At 43.0% G+C, this 24,355-nt stretch overlaps 2 protein-coding genes across 2 annotated transcripts; one reads left to right on the top strand and one right to left on the bottom strand.

Moving 5' to 3' along the window:
• The first annotated feature begins 231 nt into the window (after positions 1-231).
• mob4 (MOB family member 4, phocein) lies at positions 232-7,632 on the top strand. Its single transcript, XM_076263949.1, has 8 exons — positions 232-314; positions 1,326-1,388; positions 2,154-2,254; positions 2,570-2,612; positions 3,429-3,515; positions 3,697-3,776; positions 6,634-6,745; positions 7,012-7,632. The coding sequence occupies exons 1-8, from the start codon at positions 255-257 to the stop codon at positions 7,147-7,149; spliced, it is 684 nt and encodes a 227-aa protein (XP_076120064.1). The 5' UTR covers positions 232-254; the 3' UTR covers positions 7,150-7,632.
• A 408-nt stretch (positions 7,633-8,040) lies between these two features.
• On the bottom strand, positions 8,041-22,637 carry rftn2 (raftlin family member 2). The gene is made up of 9 exons (XM_076263950.1): positions 22,007-22,637; positions 17,135-17,315; positions 14,687-14,795; positions 14,163-14,337; positions 12,487-12,705; positions 11,221-11,327; positions 10,512-10,615; positions 10,219-10,297; positions 8,041-9,903 (listed from the first exon to the last, which is right to left on the bottom strand). The coding sequence occupies exons 1-9, from the start codon at positions 22,143-22,145 to the stop codon at positions 9,703-9,705; spliced, it is 1,314 nt and encodes a 437-aa protein (XP_076120065.1). The 5' UTR covers positions 22,146-22,637; the 3' UTR covers positions 8,041-9,702.
• Positions 22,638-24,355: the final 1,718 nt, after the last annotated feature.

A 24,355-nucleotide genomic window follows, 5' to 3' on the forward strand; every position in this document is an offset into this window, starting at 1 on the left:
TTATATGTCAGATAAGATTGCAACTGTAGAATAGCCTACTTGAACAATGTCGGCATGCGCCTCTTTAGCTGCCTCTTTAGCCAAGTTTACAATGCTGCAACCTACTGTCTGCACACTAAACAATATGGCAGGCATTGGCAGAAGAAGAGCGGAATGAATTCATCATTGTAGACTCCCGGCTCTCTTCCTGACAGTACCATCACCGCCGCCTGTAGAAAGCGTCATCGACAGTCGCATCCGGGAATTCTGTCGAGATGGTCATGGCGGAGGGTACTGCTGTTCTAAGGAGGAATCGGCCAGGCACTAAGGCGAAGGTATTTTATCATTGTCTGAATTCAATATAGACAAGAACGAACTATTCAATAGTGGTAGCTAAAACCAAGTTATTATTTAAGGGAGCTGTGGCAGCATCCATCCAACGTAAGCACACTCTAGAAGTTGCTCACAGCCAGCTAGGGCCGTTTAACATTAACGACTGCTAAGTTAAGTTAGCTTGCAAAGACAGGAAACGTCGAAATTGTGCCTTGATGAACTTATGTGTGCTAAATAATATGTCGATGGTTTTCAGTTAGCTTGCAGGCAGTGAAACTGGTAATATTCTTTATGCAAATGGGTTTATGAACATCAACAAAGAAGTGTAACGTTAAATCTGACTGGCTGCTAAGTAGCTAACGTTAGTCATCTTGTTAGTCAACAGTGTAAATAGCAAACGCTTGCTCGCTGACTGAGTTAACATATTCTTTTATATTGGGAACCCAAGGACTAAGTTGCCTTGATTTAGCTTATGATCAAGGCCTAGGATCTAACGTTAACGATCTAGGTCCTTTAAAAAACAATATGTGATTAGAAGGGATAACTAGCGGTGTGCTAACTATGGAACATTGACGTTGGACCCAAGTTATCAATAAACTGGCGCAGAGAAATACGATAACTTTATGTATGGAATAGCGGAATGTGTGCTAGTTATTGATGCTAGTCTGACACTAGGATATTGTAAAGCATTTTGACATCATCATAATCCATAAGGCTAGTTAAAATGGTAAAGGTGATTGACTTTGCTAGCCAGTCTAACCCAAGCATGCTCAATCAGAGCTGACCCACTCTGGGTATACGTTACATTCGCAGCTGTCATCGCGGAAGCTATTAAACACTGAATATTCTGGTTACGATGAAAGCTTTGTATCCAGCATTCCCAGTAATTATATCATTGTGCATGAAAAGTATATTAACGTCACCAGGTTTGTCACTAGCATTAGAAGTAAATGGGGATTCATGTCCATATGTAACAGTTAAAACAATGCTCCCTTGCTTACTTCCTTTGGCAGGATTTCTACAACTGGCCCGATGAGTCCTTTGAGGAGATGGACAGCACGTTAGCTGTCCAGCAGGTAATTAATGCCATGGAGACAGTCCCTCTGAACGTTCTCATAGTCTCATAGCTTTTTGTGTCAGGATCACCCAGCCCAAGAATAGAAACAAGTTGCACATGTCTGTTGAATTGCTTGTTCATAATGGCAGTTTTCAAATCTGCTACGTGCACTTGCAGCAAAATGACATGAATGGTTTTAAGCAAGTGGAATTTCAGAGATCAAAGCTGTGTTTGTGTGTGTGTGTGTGTGTGTGTGTGTGTGTGTGTGTGTGTGTGTGTGTGTGTGTGTGTGTGTGTGTGTGATCTATAAGTGCCAGTCCATCACTTGGACACCTTAAAAGTCCAATAATAAATCTTCTGTCAACATGCTCTCAATTTTCTCTGGTAGTTTCCTAGTTCAATTTCAAGAGCATATTCAGCATAGCTAACTGGTATGATCATGGCCCCAGCTGTTTGTGCATTAAAACAAAGCAACTGATTATCACCAGAAGATCTCCTCCGTGGGTTTAACATTAAGTGCACTGGTAATTGGTAGTTCAGCATACTTACTTATCTATTGGATGCCATTGTGTCCTTTGTACTCTTCAACGGTGGATCACAATCACACACATGAGTTAATCACAGAAGTCAGTTTAAATTGCAGCTGCTATTATTATTGAGTCAAGCAGTCAAAGGATGCAGCCAGGATGATCAAAGCATGCTCAAAAAATTGGAGATGATTTTGCTTTCACAGTGTCCAATGCGAGTCTGTGTACTTGATTTGTATTTGTTTGTTTGTACCCAGTACATCCAGCAGAACATCCGCTCTGACTGCTCCAACATTGATAAGATCCTGGAGCCACCTGAGGGCCAAGACGAGGGTGTGTGGAAGTATGAGCACCTGAGGTGAGAGCTGACTACACACCTTCTGTGTGAGCACCAAGGCTTACTCAACTAAAGTCAACATGATTGGGCTTATTCACAGACTCTCAGTGAATGCATTCTGTTTTATACTTTACTATACACTTTACTTTACTTTACTAATACTATACTTTATGCAACCTTGTACAACATTGTTCCTGATGTAGATTTGGATGAGTTATTATTCCACTAGCAATGTTCAATTTCATACAATCAAAAATGGCTTGTTGTTGTTTTTTTCTGAGCTTGTGATGACAGCAGCTAATAATGACTTCTTAATTTTTTATTTTTTAATTACAGGCAGTTTTGTCTGGAGCTAAATGGACTGGCTGTTAAACTACAGGTACCTGTCACGTTTATGTCACTGTTGTGCCTTCTGGAAATGTTGTGGGCCAAATTCAATGAAACGTAAGTGAAAGTAAGGTGTCTGCTTGATAACCCCAGTGGAATGCTCTAGAAGGCTGTTCTGTTGGTGATGGGGTTTTGATAACCCCAGTGGAATGCTCTAGAAGGCTGTTCTGTTGGTGATGGGGTTTTGATAACCCCAGTGGAATGCTCTTGAAGGCTGTTCTGTTGGTGATGGGGTTTTGATAACCCCAGTGGAATGCTCTAGAAGGCTGTTCTGTTGGTGATGGGGTTTTGATAACCCCAGTGGAATGCTCTTGAAGGCTGTTCTGTTGGTGATGGGGTTTTGATAACCCCAGTGGAATGCTCTTGAAGGCTGTTCTGTTGGTGATGGGGTTTTGATAACCCCAGTGGAATGCTCTTGAAGGCTGTTCTGTTGGTGATGGGGTTTTGATAACCCCAGTGGAATGCTCTTGAAGGCTGTTCTGTTGGTGATGGGGTTTTGATAACCCCAGTGAAATGCTCTTGAAGGCTGTTCTGTTGGTAATGGGGTTTTTTGTCCGCAAAGATTGCTTTGTTAGTGATTTTGTTTTTGACAGTAAATAGGCTTGGGTGACGTTGGCCGCTATGTGAAATCCCCTACCTATACCACAAAAAATTGTACATCTCTCCTGTGTATATTTAATATATTTGTGCATATTCACATCTCTCCTATTGGTGCATAGTCACATCTCTCCTGTGTATATTTAATATATTGGTGCACATTTAAAATGTACAAAGACTTCACACTGTTGTCCTCCTCTTGCCTGAACAGAGTGAGTGTCACCCTGACACATGTACCCAGATGACCGCCACGGAGCAGTGGATCTTCCTCTGCGCAGCACACAAGACCCCAAAAGAGGTGAGAGGCCAGACCAGGACAGGACTTCAGAGTCCATAGGAGAGTACATCTGTTGCTTGTACTCTTTAAAGACCCACTCCAGTGGTTTATTAAAGCTGTTAAACGTTCCCTGTTTCTCAGAAGTATATACTATAAAGTAGTCCATCTGCTGCTTGCACTCTGTAACATTTGGCTCTTTCAGTGTCCAGCCATCGACTACACAAGGCACACGTTGGATGGAGCAGCCTGCCTTCTGAACAGCAACAAGTATTTCCCTAGCCGGTGAGTTAACAGCTGGTTTACTTAAATCACAGATGCTTAATACTGATTCTGCTAGTCAAATAAACAAATGATAAAGACCATGTAAATCAAAATTGACAGAGATTTGTGTGGAAACACCATACAGTACACCTAATCATTTTTTGTGCTGAAAAAGGAAAAACTTCTGCCAGGGGCAGCCGTGGCCTACTGGTTAGCGCTTCGGACTTGTAACCGGAGGTTTGCCGGTTCGAACCCCGACCAGTAGGCACGGCTCAAGTGCCCTTGAGCAAGGCACCTAACCCCTCACTGCTCAGTGAGCACCGCTGTTGTAGCAGACAGCTCACTGCGCCGGGATTAGTGTGTGCTTTACCTCACTGTGTGTTCACTGTGTGCTGAGTGTGTTTCAATAATCCACGGATTGGGATAAATGTCGAGACCAAAATTCCCCTCACGGGATCAAAAGAGTATATATACTTACTATATGTATGCATTCTGCCTGAGCTGGCTTAAGAGTTCTGCTCATTAGAATCAGCTGGTTTAGTGAATCATTGGAACAAAAAGGTGGTTGTTGTTTTCCACTTCTGTGAATGGGTTAAGTGCTCCGTACATTGGCGCCAAGATGAGTGGGGCACACTCTGCTTTCGATATTTGATTGCATTAGATTCCGTTGTTTTCAATTATAACTGCACACACCAGCATCACACTTTGCCACCACAGCCGTGTAGATTACGATGTGGTTCTATTTTGTTGATGCAGCTCAATAATATCCATTGTTTATACAATACTTGTCAGTTAAAAATGTTGTCGCTGATGTACATGACAAGTGACCATGCTCTCAATGTCGGCACCTATTTGTGGATCGTTTTAGGCGACAACAGAGAAGGGTCACTTTCAGAGTTTTTTATCATGCCTTCATATCCTAGATAAACTTCCTGGGATGTTAGAATTTTTGAAAGTATCCTGGGAATACCCATACGACCTTTTGGCAAATTTTGGATTTGCTCTGCAGGTCCATCTGGCCAGGAAGCCATTGAAGCCTATTTCCAATGTCCCTAAAACACAGGCACGTAAATACAATCGCTAAACTGGCATGGACATGTATTTCTTTGGAATTGAGTAAACAACTGCATTTTACACCTTTATGTACAAGATTGCTACAGTTTTGAAACAATTTGGTAATAGCTTAATGTGCCAATTTAAGATTGATTTGCTAGTTATGCCTCTGCTGGAAGTCATTAAGTCAATGAACCTTTTTCAGACCCACTCCCAATTGTACAGCTGTGAATGCTTGGGTGTTCCCAGGCTGATTTAAAAGATCCTGAAAACCAAAATTGGACATTTGTTTGGAAACACCAAAACTACTAAGTGCATTTCTCAACTCATCATTAACGTTTGCACAACAGTTTGTGCATCTCTCAAAACAATTAGTGCAAACTGCACCACATTATGGATTACCTGCAAAAGCTTGTATCTTGCTTAAAATGCTTAGTCTATGTCTCAAAGTATTTATACCATTGAAACTGTTAGTGCAATCAAAATGACGAGTCCTTACGCCATTGTTTTTGTTGATAGTGAAACAGTTTTGTCTTGTCAATGTGACAAGTATTTTCTAATGAACAATGCGCAAGGCAGCACTATTTTCTATGTGGCATAGCTATTTCAAAACTACAAAGTTACACATTATTGTGTGTGGAGGGGGTTGATTGCAAGGCAGTGGATATGTTGCAAAGTTTTTACTGTTGACAGACATTGTGACTATAAAAAAAAAAGGCTTTTACAGCACTGCAAATGAGAAATTACTACTATGGTAAAACACCCATTAGTAAGGGCTGTGCACCACTATACATCCTGACGTTCCTGTCTGTCAGGTCACATATATGTATAGGAGGGTGAACCTGATGAAGCGCTTAGTGAAGCGTGTTGTTCGCTCCAAATAAAAAAAAAACTATGTTGATAGTGATCAGTGTGCGGTGACTTTGATCTTTCATTTTCACATATATGTATATATGCTAGACAGACTATGGCAAATAGTTATGACCTCTAGTTCCACACTTTTGCATGAAATGACTCAAGCGATGAAATAAGGCCAATAAGAGTAGGACTATTCAGTATGGAACCAGTATAGTGCATTTTGACCAACAATGACATTAGCAATTGAAAACGTAAAAAACAGCAGACATTTGTACAAAATCAGTTGGATGTACTAAAGCATTGCTGTTTGTTCAAGATGGGGAGAAACTGCTTTAATGATGTGCACAAGTGATAAGATGATACGGAGTTTGAACAGCAGTTTTGTCAATTTCAATTCTGATCTGAGAAATGCGCCAAACAGCAGAGATAAACTGTAGCGGATATTTGGACAGAACAGGACAGAGTACAAACGTTTTTTTTTACAAATTTACATCAAAATGGTTGTTTCCTAACATTCTGTTGCTGATTCTACATTCTAAATTTCTAGATCATTTCTAAATGTTTTAAACTAAATAAAAGTCCTGCGTTGTTAAAGACACTGTTCTGTGACTATTTTTGGTTTACAGGGTCGTTAAGCTGGAAAGTATCTGTATTTTGATGATTCATAATGGCTTTGTTTTTTTAGAATATGATTTCACAAGTTTACTTTCCCTGTTGTGAATAGTGTTATTTTGTGCCTCTGGTACTTTTCTACCCAATGAAAATGTATTCATTCAAATGTACCGGTAGTCATATTTGTATTCTGGTGTGTTGATGTGCCATTGATGCTTTGAAGTGTGCTAATTCATAACAAACCACGGAATGTGCATGTAATTTGGAGCCTAAGGTTATTATTATTATTTTTATTTTTTACATGCTATAAGCTAGGACCGTTTTGATATAAACCTAGGTCTGTCTTTCTCCACAGTGTCAGCATTAAGGAGTCCTCCGTAGCCAAACTGGGATCAGTCTGCCGTCGCATCTACAGGATTTTCTCCCACGCTTACTTCCACCACCGGCAGATATTTGACAAATACGAGGTAAAAGCCATTTCCAAGGCATGAGTGCAATGCATTTCATTTTGTCAGGAGCAGTTTTCCATTCAGGCAGCAGGTGGCAGTGTTGATTAATGTTGAACAAATTCTGGTCTAGACATAGGCAATGCTGATGGCTCTGGGAGTCCTTAGGAACTCCCAAATGAATATCCCTTATGTAACGTCTAATAATAAATCTACCTTTCTGATGAGTAAACTGTGAATGCATGTGAGTCAGACACATCACCACTTCCCGCTCTTCTTGTCTCTAGAACGAGACCTTCCTGTGCCACCGCTTCACCCGCTTCGTCATGAAGTACAACCTGATGTCCAAGGACAACCTGATCGTGCCCATCCTAGAGGAGGAGGTGCAGAACGCCGCCACCGCCGCAGGGGAGAGCGAGGCCTGAGATGGCGGCCATTATGGCGGGAGCAGTGGTGCCGTGTTCTGCAGCTCTGTCCAGGCCGTCCCTGGTTCCCTCCTATACCACCGACGTCCATTTCTCCTCCAAAAAAGGAAAACTTTTTTTTTTTTTTTTTTTTGGATATGTTGTTTTCTGAGCAGCTTAGACTTGACACATGCATACTCTGGTGTGCTCCTTGTATATATGACCACCCTCCCAGTCCTCCTCTTGGCTTTTATTCTAACAATCATGTGTCGTGGGTGCTTCAGCTTTAAGGTTCTTTCCCTCTCTCTCTCTCTCTCTCTTTTTTTTTCATGAGCGTGGTTGTATCCCACCCACCGTATCCCCCTCCCCATCATTATTAAGTTATTTAGTGGGGGAAAGGCACACAAACCTCACCCACAATTTGTTTTTATTTTTCTTAAATGAACTAAAGTTTGATATTTTCATGTCTCTTAATAATTAAAAAAAAATACTTGTACCCAGAAATTTGAGTTTTGTAATCATTAGTGTACGTGTATACAAAGAAGCATCACAAGAAACACCCACCATAATCAGCCCTATTAAACATTCACACTGATAGCGGTTTTGCTCCAGTGATGCAGAAGAAGATGCAGAGCACTCTTGCAGTACCACTGTTTGGTTTTATCATGTCGGCAGTATAATAGCCAGTTACACTGGGTCCACAACTGAAGCACTCCGTTCACGGAACGCAAAAAAAAAAAACTTAACTTTTTTCAAACATACGACCTGTTATCACGTATGGTGTAGCCAGTTCCCCTGATTATAGTGGAAGCTAATTACGTGACTGGTGTAGCCTCCCTGCAAGACAGCGATGATGTCAATTATCAAAAAACAAAGAATACGCAGACTCCCATGGGAAATATCTACTTTACTTTATATAAACACCTACAGAAATTACAATATTGAAATTGAAATACTGCAGCAGGTTGGTAATACTGTTTCTGATGGCATTCACCATCTTAAAAAAATCTGTCAATATAAAACAAGACTTAAAATATTTTCATGGGTTACTTGTCCTGTACAGCAGCTTGAGGTTCTAGTATAAGCATTTTTAAAAAGGTCAAAGGTCCTAAGCAACACGTACAGAGGTTTGCCTGAATTGACAGGACACTATAAATGACTAACGGAGAAGGTCATCTGAAATAGTTTCAACCATTGGCATAGCCCACTCATCATATATACCATAAAGTCAGAATGCTTTAGAAAAAAAAAAAAAATCTCATAGGAGCCCTTCTCCACAATTTCTGTGTGATATGTGACAAAATAAAGAACTCCTGGCATGGTATAATATGTCAAATCCCTAATGAAAACAGCAGCTGCTGTCACTATAACAATGAACAGTTTATATTGGTACCTTACATTTTCAAGATGATGCCAGAACAGCACATACTGAAGCTGAGGATAATGCCGTGTGGATTGGCTTATGGAGAGCACCATTCATCTTCTATGGCTAGTGTAGTTTTGACACTGCAAACATTTTAAGTGTTTGCCACAATTACAGTAGTTTCAGTCTTGGTCCCACCATCCATTACATGTCTGAAGATGTAAAGAAACACACACACACACACCTCCTGGCAGGAACTGTGAATCCCCGGTCGAAGCTTGAGTGTTTCCAAAAGAAGATGGTGGTGTTTAGTGTTATGACTGAGGTCTGGACACTTTCAGTACCGTCAGGAGCACCTTAGGATATACACACCTGATAAATGTTTACATCCTGCCTGTAACTGCTGACAGGATATGAACAAAAGAAATCAGTTTTTCCTTTGTTTTGCTCTGTGTCTGTGTCTGTGTCTGTCTGTGTCTGTGTGCCAGAAGCAGGCTGTTTTGTGACAGTGAAGTACTGAACCGAACAAACCAACGTGGTGGGAAACGTAAATATAAAAGGTGACAAGAACACAAAAACAGGAAGATGTTGGGTAAAAAAAGATTCTCAAATCCAAGGGACGGAATCAAACTCTTAAGATGCATCCCACCACCGGTGTGTTGTCAGCAAATAAAGTTGTATCTGTGTAAGATTTTCTCCTTTTTCCTTGGCTTCCAATGGACACCTGCTTTTACTATGCCAGTGATAATGCAAGCGAATGCTTTTAACTGAGTGAAACTGTGGTGCTAAAATTAAACAATTGTGTACTTGTGCTTTGTTTAGTTTTTTTCTCGGTTTTTAGTTATGCTGGCCTTTCCTATAAAAATAAAATAACCTCACTGAGATGACCACGAAAATGCATAAATACTTCTAATGGTAAATATGGCTTTGAAATTAAAAGTGCTAGAAGTGATTCTAAAATACGCTCTTGGCTAGGAGGGTTTTAAGGAACCTCACATTTGACAAATCCCAATTTCTTTACCAGGGGCGGTACGTACTCCACCCCCTTTGTGGCATTTCACTGCACGCTGGCTTGCAAAATACAACATGGCCGAACGGCGCAACCTACAAGCGTCCTTCTGCATTCAACCAGTCAAGTCATTTTAGGGTCAGGGTAGAAATCAGGAAGAGGGTAGAAATCAGGCAGCCGGAGCCGCCATCATCGGGGGGGGTCACATACACGTGACCTCGGCCGCTCCATCGTCTTGTTCAAAGCCGCCCTCCTCCAGGTGAGAGAGGGCGCTGGAGTAGCCACCTCCGAACACCGGGAAGCCACCAATGCCCCCCGAACACGGCGACAGCTCTTCCATCTGAGGGCTACTCACGCCACGACTCACGGACCGACTGGACACCTCACTATGCCCGGACGCAGCCTGAGAGGGACAAAAGAGAGAGAACCAAAGATAAAGGAGGAGAAGAGGAGCAGGAAGGAAAGAGCAAGGGAGAGATCAAGAAAGGTCAAGAGAGATTATGAGAGATCACACAAAAGATATGATCATCCTCTTCCAAGGTTTTTCTGCTACCAGAGCAAAGTTGAGTTTCCGGTTGTTTGTGTCAAAAATAACATACCGATAATTTCCTTTCCAAAGATAGCAACTGCGATTAAACTGAAGTTTAGAAGTAGTCTAGAGATGTATTGATACCGAGGTAGTAACATGCTATGGATAAGGAGCTAACCAGATGCTCACCTGGTTCTGGTGCTGTACCGAGGGACCCTTCACTGGTCTTTGCAGGAACACAACTTGCTTTGTGGCCAAATTCCCATCGCTATAGCAACAGGAAAATATCAGAGTTAGTGTTTCCAACACTCATTGAAAATTATGTAAATACTAAACGTAGTATAGTTTACGTCAGAGGTGCTTTAATTTGTGCAGATTTAGACAAGGGTCCAGTGTCTATGTATTGGTCTATATGTGATTTTGTAGATGTGTGTGTGTGTGTTTGTGTCCTGATTATAAACTAGTCTCTATACGTGACCTACCTGTCATGGCGTATAATAGGTGTGGGCAGCACACAGGTCAGCAGCCAGCCAAACTCAGCCAACGTGTGAAGCAGTGGACCGTAGTCTGTCTTCACACTCGAGCCCTGGATGGACCAGAAGAAGACACTTATCGGATCGCCCCCTATTACCACCAGCCCCGTGTTTCCGTCCTCTTGCGTGAATGTGTCACTTACTATTCATTTCTATACAAACCAAGACGGCGGATTCCTAAATAAATGCAAGCACCCACACCATACGTTTATCTAAATTAGCTATGTACTAAAAATTACATTTTACATTACATGACTCGAAGAGCTGTAAACAGTGTTTTAAGGCTGCGTGTACAAATCTGCTTGGAGCTCCAGTGGAATTTTGATTTGCCGACAAGAATTCTCGGGCTAACCGTTGATGTGCCTGGGAAAGGTTGGGAATAAGCACCCACCAGCCCAGCACTAACCTCCGAGCGTGGTAAACAAAATCGGATATTTCAGGCAGTAAAAGCCCCGGTAAGAACCAAACTAGATTTTGTTCAAATCTACACACCTATGGCTACTGAAAAATGTATGGTTCATTTAGCAAATGTTATTTTGTTATTTAGTTTTAAGAATTTTCGAACGAAATGGTTGGTAATTAACACGTTTACGATAGGATCCGACACATCCAGAGCACTGGACAACATGCCAAGCAGCAATATGTCAGTTCAGCTCACCTCAATCACTGTCCACTGTTCCACCACAATGGTGTCATTGGCTGGAGCGGTCATGCTGCGTTCCTCGTATATGAATAGCCCTTCTAAAGACCGGGGAACAGGCTCACCTGAGGAGGAGAAACACGGCAGGTAAGTCCACATGCTGGGAGGGGATACTACACATAACCACCTGCTTAGAATATAATAACAACAGAGTAACAACAGTGCATAGGTTTAATTTCAGGTCCTGACAGCACATAAACTGTTGTCCCTATGTGTGTGTGTCTGTGTGTGTGTGTGTGTGTGTGTGTGTGTGTGAGAAAGAGAGAGAGTGAGAGAAATTCAGGTGTTCAATCAAGAAGTTAGAATTTGTCTTTACTTGGTGACCTAATAAAGTGACAATGAACTACTTTCTGATAGTCACACAAATGTGTGTGTGTGTGTGTGTGTGCATGTGATGGGGGCTGTCTTTTTTTAAGGTGGAAAGTGTTAGAGCATGTTCTTCCATGTTCTACATTTACAGGCCCCAGATGTCTGTGAGTGTGTCTGATTTAGCTCCTGCCAGTCTGTGGTGAAACAGGAAGTGAGGTCGCAAGGTTGAGAGGCAAGCACTAAATATAGCCCCTGTGAGGACAGAGGAGGAGGGAAAGAGGAAGTCGCCCATTGGGAGAGAAAGAAGGATTGAAAAGAAAGAAAGAGAAAATGGAGGGAGGTGAGGAGCGGAGTGTATAAATAAGGAGTGATTTCACCAATCTGTTGTGATAATGGAGAGATGATGGAGGGGAAAAGATCAAGAGGCAGATGTGGATCCGCGAGAGATGTCTGAGGACAAAGTGTTCTTAATCCCCCCTCTCTCTCTACTCCTTTCTGTTAAGCTCATGCTCTACTTTATAAGATGATAGGAAGCTAGACGTCTGTTTGGAAAAGAAAGAGGAAAAAAAGAAAAACTTATCTCTTATGCAAGAGTGCAAACTAAGACCAGCACAAGTGTCTATGCGTGGCTAAACAGCACACTACTAATCTGCTGAAGATGTGGTTGGGGTGACTCAACCAGTGAGGCACTATTTGGAATGTTTGTTTTCCATGTATGTGTTGAAGGGGACAGAGATATATGACTTCTGTGAGGTTACAAACAAAGAGAACGACTGCATATACTGAGTGCTAACTTCGGGCCACTGAAAATAAGACATAATACATTCGGCTCACACACAATTTCTCATTTCAGTGTCGAGACTTAACACTGATTGGATAATTCTCCAGTCTATCGTGACTCCAAGCTGTAATCACCTTTGGGCGTGTCCCAGTACACAAACGAGTCGACCAATGACCAGCCCTTGCGGTAGTAGGCAGCGGTCAGCTCCAGCCAGTCAGCTTCCAGGGCGCTGACCACCTGGCCCTTCCTGGACACGCGCATGGAGAGCGCCCCCTGGTGGTAGCAGCATCCCTGGGCGTCCAGCGGGGTACAACCAGCGGCCCAGGAGTGGAACAGCACCATTAGCCTCAGGTCTGGGCAAGAGAAAGAAATTAAAGAGGGAAGAAATTAAATAAATATTAAGTCTTAAAACAAAAATACTTTAACAGTTTTACCTTCAAATGACTACTTTCAAAATCAGTTTGTTGGTATTTGGACTGGTAATGGGAAGATTGGCATCTTGGTCATTGTCACTGCATGCCGAGAATACCTAGCATTGTACTATGAAACGTTGATGTACTGGGCCAGATAAGTGACCCTTTCCATCACTTTTTGACACACTGGGCAGCACTTTAGTGTAATTTTTCAACCTTAATGGCGGTCCGATAGACTTGTGTTGAAAAATGATGGTAAAGTAAGTTGAAAGTGATGGTACGGGCTGCCAATTCTTGCATAATGGTGCATTAAAACTCTTAGGGGAGTAAATTTGATTTTTACAGCCGAGCCAAGTGTCTGCTAACATTTGGCAGTTTTTTTATTTCCCATCAACTATCAAGTGGAAACTCAGCCAGAGGGAAAAAAACATTATTAGAAAAAATAATGCCCCCTTGATATCAAGCATTGTCAGGGAGGGTCCTTGCAAGAAGCCATATGTGTCTGTGTCAGTCTGTCTTCCTGTGCACACCACAGAATAGAAGTGAATGCAAATTAAGGGCAAAGGGAGGGCATGAACTTCTGATAAGAAGCTAGTGGTCCTTTGGTCTTTAAGTTTGTGCCAACTGCTTACAGGTTCATACCCTGAAACAGCTTACTGCCATCATAGCCTGAACAAATTAATTCAAAGTATTATCAAAAACACTACATCATGAACAGACACTCATTTCTTTGCTTCTATAGGAGCCTCCTGTACTTCAACACAGACACATATTCACTCTCCTCAGCAGCAGTTTCAGGGGCATGTCTGGTTGACAAGGCACTCCATGTCCTCTACATGACCACCACCAGTACAGTGAAAGAAGGCCCTGGGGCAACTAGGCTACACCGACTACAGTTCCCATTAGGGAGACACAAATCAAGGGTTAAACTGAGCTAACCTGACACTCCAGGAGGGGAGGGGGGCAGAAAGAGATAGAGTGAGATTATGGGGGGGAGATAAAGAGGACACGGGAAGAAGAGAGAGACATGGGAGCCTGCTGTCATTGCTGTTGTTGTTGTTGTTGATGTTGCTGACAGGGTTTTAAGAAGAGCTGAAAATAGTGTCCTTGTTGCAAGTACATCAACCTACTGTCTGTAAAGAACTGCACTGGCAATCCGACTGAAACAGGGATAGAAAAAACAAAAACCGCACTATCATAATGAAAGACTAGGCACTGGCACTATGGCACTATGACTAGCCAGAATTGTAAAAACACACCATCATCAAAATACTGTTTTCCATAGAAGAAGATTAGTACATGTTGCATGATTGAGCAGCCAAACATTCAGTTTGTTTGAATAAAAATCACAAGCATGAATAAACCAGCATCATTTCAGCCGTATTGCAGTGTCTCACCTGGACTGTAGCCTCCGTTCTCCAGGTCCCTCTCCCCAGGCGGGGTGCGTGGGGGGCTCCGTGGCGGGGAGCGGCATCCCCTTGTGGGGCTGGACATCCGGCTGCCGCTGCCACCTCCAGCCTGCTGAATCACCGAGCCCACGAAGCGCACCCCTCCTCTCGCACTGCTGTTCACCTGGAGGGCAGAGCAGACTACAGGGGCTCACTGCACAGATCTGGGGTCGGAGGGAAACTCACTGCTATAAGTACAAGTTCTACACCTGCTAAACTGGGGGAAGTATACAAGTAGTTTACACACAGGTACATTGTTTGTACTGAATCTTCTGGAAAAAACAAGATAGTTAATCAGAGTACAATGGATTAAGTTGAGAAAAAGTCTCTTTCTCTTTCTATCTTAATCTCACTCTTTCTCTCTCTCTCTATCTCTTTCTATCTCTCTCTTTATATCTTTCTCACACACAATCTATCTCTCCCACACACACACACACACACACACACAAACAAGTTTAGTTTATAGCACAAACCCTGTCGATAAGTGCTCTGACAGTGTCGCCGGTGAGGACGTCTCCAGGCAGAGGCCACTCCTCCACCCTCAACACAGGCACACTGTGGCACATGGGCATCGCATGCTTACTGCAACACACACACACGCACACAAAAGATCAGATATACATTTACAAAATGCACAAAACCACAACATCAATATTGTTTAGTCATGTACAGTATTCCTAAAGAGCTAAATGTGCTGTCTAAAAAACAACTAAAAATTGAAGAGTAGGGTCATATTAGCCTGGCCATTGGGTCATATACACTTTGGCAGAATTAGGCATATTTCCAGCAGTTATATGTACTTTATCCTGAACACAATTAGTGGTCATCATTAATGTATGGGTGAATTATGTGGGTAGTCCACTATTGTATCAGATTGGTACAGGTGCTATTGGCACAAGACACAGGTCTGAATGATTTATGTGCTTCCATAGTCAAATTTTCCTACTAGTAAACTAGTAAAACTTTCCACCTCATATATCAAGAACAGAAATGTAAAAGGAATGCATCCCCATGTATAGCCTGCTCCATGTGTTAACCTTATAGCTGAAGAAATATTGCGAAATCAATGTATAAACCTCGGTTACTAGACGGGAAATTACGATAATTGACTAGCCTGGTTAGCACCAGACCGTATATCAATTGAAATTGACCTGCAGAGCCAATTTGCCAAAGATTTGTCTGGTTTTTCCCAGTTTCCTCGTTACTTTGAGAAACTTGCAGTAAAAAAGGGAAACTGTTGTTTACATGCTGAGCTTGCTTTGCGATGTTTACTTGGTTGGTGGGTCACAAGTCATGTGTGGACCCTGTGGGATAAGGTCCCCTGTCCAGCTGGAGGGTTCATACTCAATTGGTTCTGGCAGGCCACTCTGCAGACATTTCTCATGAAAATTTCAGATGGCTTTGCATGACACAAGCTAAGGCTTTTCCCCCCTCCAAGCATAACAGGAAGTGTGTATGTGCACACACAAGGCTAGGGCTGCACTAGATGTGGGAACTGCTGCCAGGAATTCCCTTTTTAATAATATAATGGTAGTAACAGCATCAGAGAAGGAATGGAAACTCCAATGAGAGGCCAGCGACCCTGGTTGGATTCTAGAACTTCATTGGCTCCTTTACTGTTGTCAAGAGCAAGACTTGTCCAATCAGAAGCCCTCATTTTTATCTATGAACCTATGACCTCCCCCGCCCCACCCAACTCTTCAGCAAACTGTCTGAGCCCACCCCATGCAGTCTCATTAAATATGCAGACCACTCACATGCATGATTTAATATTTACTACAGAAGGTGGGCATGTCTGGACCACCCTGTCTTGGGTCCAGGGGGAAAGGCTCGTAGGGGAGGGGGGATCCCACTTCACCCCTGTGTGCTTTCAGGAAAAACGCTCTATGAAGGTCCCTCATCTTATAGCGGTTCTTGGCTTACAACTCTCAGAATTTTCTTACAACTTACTAATGAATATGATACACATGATTAAATGTGGCCAGAGTATAGCCTACAATTACACTACAATTACCTACAATTTTGTTTTCATTCCCTGTTGGTTAGCAGTTGATGTAGAAGCACAATAACTTATTTGACTTCAGCGGTGACAAATCCTGCTGAGCGAGAGAGATAGAGAGAAGCACCCGCAAAGTGGTTCTGTGAGTGTGTCTTTGCATGGGGCTACGTTCAATTCATGTCAAAAGTTGGTCCGTCCAGTCAGTAGTCCCGCATTCACGCCGGTTCAGACAGAGCGGGAATTTCTCCCATTATGATGGCTAGAATTGCGGGACTTGAATAAATTATGCGCAATACCCGCAATCCCGCTCTGAAATTTAGGTCCTGAATTATTCTCCTCCCAGGATCCCTGACTGGTGATGATTTCAGGACTACATGACCAATGACCTGAGGATGAGATTACCAGCAATGACCTCAGGACAACAAGACCAGCAATGACCTGAGGAGAGCCAATGATGATCTGAGGACAACATAACCAATGATGGTCTATGGACAACTTGACCAATGATAGCCTGAGTACAGTATCCCTGGTAGTGACTTGAAGGACAAACATCTCTAATGATAACCTGACCAATGACCAATGCTGGCTTAAAGATACCTTCTGCCTAGTGATGGGCAAATGAAGCTTTGGTGAACCACTAAACCACAGCAGTGTGAAGCTAGCAACACTAATGAAAAAATCCAATATGGCAGCCACATGTAGATTTTTGAACATAAAAGTCCTTACCCAAACCAGTATATGTAACCAAAAATATTGGTTTGCTAAGGACTTTTATGTTGAAAAATGTATGTGTGGCGGCCATCTTTTTGCTTTTCAGCTAGTGTCGCTAGGTTCACACTGCTGTGGTTCAGTGGTTCACCAAAGCTTCATTTGCCCATCACTACTTCTGCCTTAATGCAGTAGTGTGGTGGCTAGTACCTACCTTGGTCTGGGCCGTGTCATGATGGCTCTGTATAGCAGGCTGAGGGGCAGAGCCCTGGTGCGGCCGACAGAGAGGATGATGGGATGGAGCGCCGCCAGCACGTAGCCCTGGGTGTAGTAGGGCAGCAGGGCCTGGGGCAGCTCACACAGGGAGGACAGGTACTGCACCGTGGGGCGGCTGCCTGGAGGCATGAAGAAGGATGTATTGGTTATTATTGAAAGGCCTCCCTTATTCCAAAGATTACATCTGAAAAGCTCCATCTCCATCTCCAACAGGTAGCCTAGCTTGCAAGCTACCAGTAGCCTTCCACCTGTTTTTGAAAAGCTCTCCAAAATATATCACAGAGAGATGGTGAAGGAGTTGAAAGAAATGCATATAACGCTTATTGAGCTGTTTTGGGTGGATATCAGCTGTATGAATAAATGCTACTATGACTGATACAAAACATTAGTAGCTCTCAGCCACGTTTACTTTGTCAAAGTAGCTCTCAGAGGAAAAAAGGTTGGAGACCCCTGGTCAAAACAAGTACAATCTAAGTAATACAAGTAGAATTGCTGCCTTTTCTTTCTCAGGGTGATGCAGTGTTATGGTAAAGATGGAGACTGGAGACAGCTTAAGAACAGCTGCTGTCTCCTGGATGTGTTTTGTGTCTCACTGAATCAAAAGTCCAGTGGGAGTGGTGCTTTCGTTTCAGTGGGATGTGTACGTGTGGTGTGGGAGTGGTTTAAATGCATGTCTCATTCACGTCTTGTCCCTTTTTAAAGCGTTTTCAGAAAGCAACCCCCACTCCCCTCCAACACCACTTCCTGTGGTCACAAAGAGCTGCTGTTCATATATAGAGACCCTTACCCCGCACCCCCCAAAAGAAACACATACACGCTAGACACAACATTCCGCAACGCACAATAAAAACATGCACACACCACCACCCACACAAACACACAAATACGCACACACTTACACTCACAAACCCTCTCCCTCTCGAGCACAAATCTAGAAAACTGGACATGTTTACCCTCTAAGAGAAAGAAAAAAAACTTTACACATTCCTGCGCAAATGTCCCTCACAACCCCTCTCCCAGAAGCAAATTCCCACAGTCTGACACCACTTAAACATAAACAGTTTGCCGAACAGGCGCAGCAAACTTTCATGTGAATCTGGCAACAACAAGAGCAACTTGGAATTAGTGCAGGGAGGAAAAAAACACACAACACATTTTGGCAAGCAGCAATCCCAGCGGGTGTGGAAGGGGATTGGGGATTTGGGGGGGGGGGGGGGGGGGGGGGGGGGAGTCTGTAAGTCACGGATATCTGAGACAGGAGAGCCACAGAATGACACCCAGCAGTGTGCCACACCACACCTGAGCCAGGGATGGGTCTCTGGGGCATCTGCCCCACGGCTCCTGGGGGAATCTGGGAGTGTGAGCGACAGCCCTGGTGGTGGTGGCGGCATTCACAGTCACACAGGCTCAGACGTGACACGGGCCACTGAAAGGCCTGTGCTTTTGTCCAGCACACACACACACACACAGCACTCCTCCCTCCCTCCGTTAGCTCACACACTGAGGCCTCTGTTCTCAACTACGTGTGAGGGAAAAAAGAAAGAGGGGTAGAGAGAGAGAGAGAGAGAGAGAACACACAAGGAAAAAGGGAGAGATAGCTAGAGCAGAGACAGAGAAAGGAAAGAGAGAGCGTAGGGAAAGACAGCTACCATGAGAGAGAGAGGGGGAAAAGAAAAGGGAGAGTGAGCACAAAACACTGAGCAAAAGGAATAGATGGAGAGGGGGGGGGGTGGAGAGGAAACGAGGGGTTAGGAATGATCTGAGGAGGGAGGTAAATAAAGAGAGATCAACAGGAGTGAGACAGGGCATGAGGCAAACTGATGGAGAGAGAGAAAGAAAGAGTTGGGGGGTAAGGACAGTTGGGGGAGGGGGGGTTATGGGGTAACAGGCTTCTCAGAGAGAGGGAGAAAAGGGGGAATGAGAGAGAGAAAGGAAAGGAGAAAAAGAGAGAGAGAGAAAGAATGTTATGGGGTGGATTTTATGGGGCAAAGAGTTTGCAGGAGCGAAAGACGATTCATTCTGAATGCTGGAGAGTGAAAAAGAGGAACGTATGAAAGAACACATTTTCATTGTATAAGAGAAGAAGGAACACTTGAAAAGACAGAGGTAAAATAAGGAAAGAAAATCTTGACCCCTCATTTCAGACCGAGTCATGTGGGTTATGACCACAACTATGTAAACAGTTGTCTTGAAAACTATTTAACTGGAATGCCATCACATCAGTTAAACAGATCTGTGTCTTTGTCAATGTCCATGTCCTCTATCTCAGATGAACTTCCTTTGAATGTCTCCGAGTCAAGTGAAACTGATTGGACATGGACAAAAATCACAAGGCCTGGCTGTGACGACCTTCTATTCTCCTCTAAATTTAATATAAAAACATTGCCATAATCTGAATTAATCCACCATTTCCGGGGGTCCTAGATTAACAGGGAGAGAGATTATGCTAGATTGTGAGACTGTGAACTGGAATGCCCCCTATGTGGTCTGAGAGGATTTTTCCATCGCCAGATAGGTGGGCCACAATTCTAACAGTTGAGTTGACCCACTTTGAGATAGCCAAAGTAATGATGCCATGTTATACAACACGAAAGTAAAATAATAATAAAAAAGAAAATAGAGAGTGCTGAATGCACTACCAATTCTTTCGTTGCTGTATTTGTGTAGTCAGACTAATCTCTTTGTTGACTCAGTGGCTACTACTTGTAAGCAGTCTGGTAATCTCTGTGAAGTTTGCTGGGCTACCTGAAAGAGAGGTGGTCTCTGAGGAGAAACAACGAGCATCCACCATTCCTCCACATCCCCCTGGCCCTTTCTTTTACTCCCTCTCCACATTCCATGTGTCAGGGAGCCAGCCGCCCAGGGCCTGGGTCTCTCTCCTCAACACTGGAGATTGGGGGCCCAGCTAATTGGATGTGGGCAGCATTAGCCATTAGCATTAGCCATTAGGTTCTTTGATCTGCTGCGTTTGGCCTCTGTTTCTAATTGATGGCGTGCATCAGTACTACTTGAGTGGGGGCTCAGAAAGCGCCACTGCCTTCAAGATGGAGCCGGTGGTGGCTAAGATGCTGAATCGGAGCCAAGCATCCAGAGTCCACCACTGAGACTGCCCAGATTTAGAGCAAAAGGGAAAAGTGGACAGGCTGATCCAAGGTGGGTGATTAAGACTAATCTGTCTATAATCTGTCATCTTGGCTGGCCAACGCTCTCATAAAACATATGGTTTTCCAGTGACCAAGACTTCAACTGTCTGATATGCATGCTGTGCTGATCAACAGTGTTTGCTTATACATTCTTAATCATGTAAGACTTGTGAAAAAACTCACATATCCAACTATTTCTGTCAGACAACCTCATATACACTTATTGAATTTAAATCATACTACCTCAAGTTTAGAAACTACTGAAAGTTATACCCATGTTAACACACACTAAGCTGGGCCTAATACTTTAATGCCTGCATGAAAGTCTTCCTATCTGGACTATCTGTAAGAGAACTATGTTTTATTAGACTCCCCTAGGGTACGCTAAGCATGTTGATCAGACATGTGCAGCCCAGGTGCTCTAACGGAATGGGTAATGGACTACACTGGCAAGGCTGTTGATTCATGCCCTGAGAACCATGTGCTCTGGAATCTCTCTCTCTCTCTCTCTCTCTCTCTGCACTGGGCTTGAGTTCACCTTCATTTACCAAACAAAAATGACAAGACAGGATGGGTCTAAAATTATTTAACTTTGACTGGGAAGCATCTTCTTCTGTCTTAGAAAAGACTCAGACAGAAGTGTGTGATAAAAGGTATATTTCCTGCAAAAAATACAGTAGAATTCTGAGATTGTCTTCAAAAAAATTTTGCATTTAGACCAAGCTGCTTTTATGCATGAGAAAGTGACTGAAGAGAGAAACTATTTTGGACACCAATTATCTCTCAAGATCAGTTCTGTCATAATACTTTTAAAAGCAAGCTAAAAAAGGCTGAAAGAGTATCCAGACAGTAGCAATAAATAACCAAAAGACAGCAGGACACCAGGGGCAGTGCAAGGGGAAAACACTTTCAACTGATTTGAGTTAATCTGCATAATGTACATCACAAGCACCGTTACAGAACATTTGATTTTTGTGTCAGTGGAAAGCAGATCAGTGTCCACCACCAAATCAGCGTCATGGGTTTACCTCTGCTCCAACTGCTACAGTATAAAAAAACATTATCAGATCCCATGGAAACATAGCCTACATGTTCACCCATTCTGACACTACGTGAAAGTGTAATCCTAGTTTATCCACATGATGACAAACTCTTGGTTTGGATTCTGCCAATGGCAACAGTTCATGAAGTGGGCTGACCCAATGAGAATGCGCTGCTTTATTCCTAAATACAAAATTATAATTTAATTTCAAAATAGGTCAAGCCCATGAAGAGATTTACGGCCACTATGGACATGGTCTACTGGGGGGTACGAACACTAGGTTATGTCTTTACATTCAAAACTAGAAAATAAATAGAGCAGTCAAGCAAGTCTGGAGTTGATGGAGCAGAAAAGACATCTCGTGTAGAACCAAGGCGTCCTCAAGTCTGCAACTCGTTTTCCGTGCGGACGTTCACATAAAGCAGGCAAGCGAGGGGAAAACCTTCCTGACCCATTTTTGTTCGCAGAGATAGGAAAGCCTGTCACTAGGCTACGACAGACGGACAATCCACTAAATTGTGAATGGAAATGTGTGTGCGCGCGTTGCGAGTGAAAATAACGTTACATTGTTACAACGGTGAGGCAACTTTGGTGCGAGTTTAACATGTGTTCGTAGGCTACATACCTTCTAAACTGAAGTCCAGCAATACATACTCGTAAACTGTGTCAGTTTTAGTCTCCACTTGCGGTCGTTTTAAAGTGGAGTAAATTTTCCCTGGGCTGCTGTCCTCCGGGTCCTCCAGTTTTCGTAAGCCGCAACCCATTGTGGCGGTATATCCAGCTCACTGAAGGCCGAACACCGGGAGACCCGCTCCGCCACACATACACACACTTCTCTCTTGTGTGAGGCTAACGATAGAGTTTCTCCATCCCTGGCTGTGGCGACTTAATCCGTGGGGGTAGTAGCACGACACCAGACAGCTGCCACAACTTTGATAGAGGCAAATGGTTGTTTCTACCAAACGTTAAATAAATACGACAAAAGGAACACTAATTTCTGAGAGCGCATAAAAAAAAGAAAGGGCGACCCACTCAAAACTGATAATGCGGGCTTCAAAACGGGGAAAGTTACCACTGAACTATACTGTGAAATTCCTCTTGACTACAAAGAAGACTATGAGTCCCTTTCTTCTTGAGTGGTTATAAATAGTCGTAGAAATAAATACGAATTTCGTTCCCCCCACAACAGAGGGACGCCTGAACCTCCGAATGTTAGAAAAGAAGCCAAATTCGGGCTGCTGTCTAGGAGGGGAAAGCGTGGCGCTCGCAGTGGAAGTGAAGTGAAATGGGAGGGGACATGGGAGGGCAATTTAGGGAGAATAACATTAGTGCCCATCACCCCTGGTCTGGGTCTGCAATGCTACTTTACAGTGGCTGTAGGGTGCTGGGCAGATAGGTTTCCCAGGAATTTTTAGTAGTGTTGACTATTCCAACCATTATAGAATCCATCAATAAACCCTGATAGTGACAAAAATAATAAGCTACACTAAATCTTTCATGCCAAATAAAGTCTGTTTGGTGTATTTAGTCTGGTATGTTTTAACATTTTATAACTGGACCTATTTGATGTCAATGTCTTTAGATACTGTTTTAACCTGAACATGTCATTGCTGGCAAAGACTATCTAAAGTAGGCTACTGGTAGTTACAGTGTACCCGAAATTGTTACACTATAGCAATTACAGCTTACAGATCAAAGTGCTTTATGAGATAGGGCCTGCATTTTCCACTTTAAGCCAGATCAAAGGTTGTTAGCCCATGGGTTTATTTCTTAGAAGCGCTGCGTGACACTACTGTGAAATTGTGGGATTAAATGACTTTATTTTTAAGGAAAGCCATCTGAACTTCTTCCTGACCCCTCCTCAGATGTTGGTAAATAAAATAAAACCGTATTCCTCGAGTCCAACACAATCCAGGAAAATATTTTACTTACAGGCTCTAGATCTCTGGAACCAACAACTCTATGATATAAATGTTGCTGTCTTTATACATACATACATACATACATACATAATAAATACAAGTATATACACACACTATGATGCAATATGGTACTTTGGTAACTACAAATTATCGACAGCCATCTTTATTGTCAGGGTGTGTTGGTTTGTGGTATGGTCACTACACTGCTGGTCAGCCGTAATAAGGCCATTTCTCACAGATCACAGGGTTATCTAACTTTACCACTTTAGGTGTTTATGTGCACTCTAGTTCCTAGAATATGTTGCTTCAGTTAATACATGCCAGGATGGCATTTTTCATCTACTTGTTACCAAAACCTTTTATACTGAAGTCATCAGAATCCTGAATCCAGACGTACAGAAACTGCCTTCTATTAAACCTCTGCACAACATGTGGGCTTATTGGTAACCAGTGTCTTTTTCCTACATCTAGAAAGTAAATAACTGCATGATCTCAGTGGGCTTGTAGTCACACACACACACACACACAGACACACACACACACACACATACACACATACATAAAAACACACATACACACACACACACACACACAAACACAGTACACACTCACATACACACACACACCCACACACACAGTAGTGAGCAAGCAGATGCTGGTGTTGAGTGAGGAATGGTGAATGCAGACCCAGAGGCAGCTGAAGTGGATTCAGAGCGCCAGCTGCAAAGCTGTAAGTACGGAGCCCTGCCAGGTGTCCATCCACACTGCCTTTCCTGCTGTACGTGACAGAGGTCAGCCTCTTATTTCTAGACATTGGTGTAAATGAACAGAAAACCTCCCCAGTTGAAATGGGTTTCCAAATGTAGTTGGGCAAAAATAGCCACTTGAGTCACTTTGGTGGGTGTTTTTTTGACTGGCGGTAAAATGGAAATAACTTCCAACATGTTATTTTAACCACCTCAAACAGACCATCAGGGCAAAGGAAAAACTCAAACATCTGTTGGGGCACTGGGAAAAGCTTCAGTTTCATTTTTTGCCCTTTTCATCATACT

This window comes from Alosa pseudoharengus, unplaced genomic scaffold (genome assembly GCF_046254945.1).
Source record: "Alosa pseudoharengus isolate Yale_2024_CS ecotype anadromous, Long Island Sound unplaced genomic scaffold, YU_APseudo_1.1 YU_APseudo_1.1_scf_3, whole genome shotgun sequence".
In the NCBI taxonomy this organism is placed as follows: Eukaryota; Metazoa; Chordata; class Actinopteri; order Clupeiformes; family Clupeidae; genus Alosa; species Alosa pseudoharengus.

Excerpts from the sequence above, each read along its gene's own strand:
- mob4 (XM_076263949.1), top strand. The coding sequence starts at position 255 with ATGGTCATGGCGGAGGGTACTGCTGTTCTAAGGAGGAATCGGCCAGGC. Across the intron at positions 1,389-2,153 it reads GCACGTTAGCTGTCCAGCAG|TACATCCAGCAGAACATCCG; the intron begins GTAATTAATGCC and ends GTTTGTACCCAG. Across the intron at positions 3,516-3,696 it reads CACACAAGACCCCAAAAGAG|TGTCCAGCCATCGACTACAC; the intron begins GTGAGAGGCCAG and ends TGGCTCTTTCAG.
- rftn2 (XM_076263950.1), bottom strand. The coding sequence starts at position 22,145 with ATGGGTTGCGGCTTACGAAAACTGGAGGACCCGGAGGACAGCAGCCCA. Across the intron at positions 11,328-12,486 it reads GTACTGGGACACGCCCAAAG|GTGAGCCTGTTCCCCGGTCT; the intron begins GTGATTACAGCT and ends TCTCCTCCTCAG. Across the intron at positions 10,616-11,220 it reads AACAGTGGACAGTGATTGAG|GGCTCGAGTGTGAAGACAGA; the intron begins GTGAGCTGAACT and ends TGGTCCATCCAG.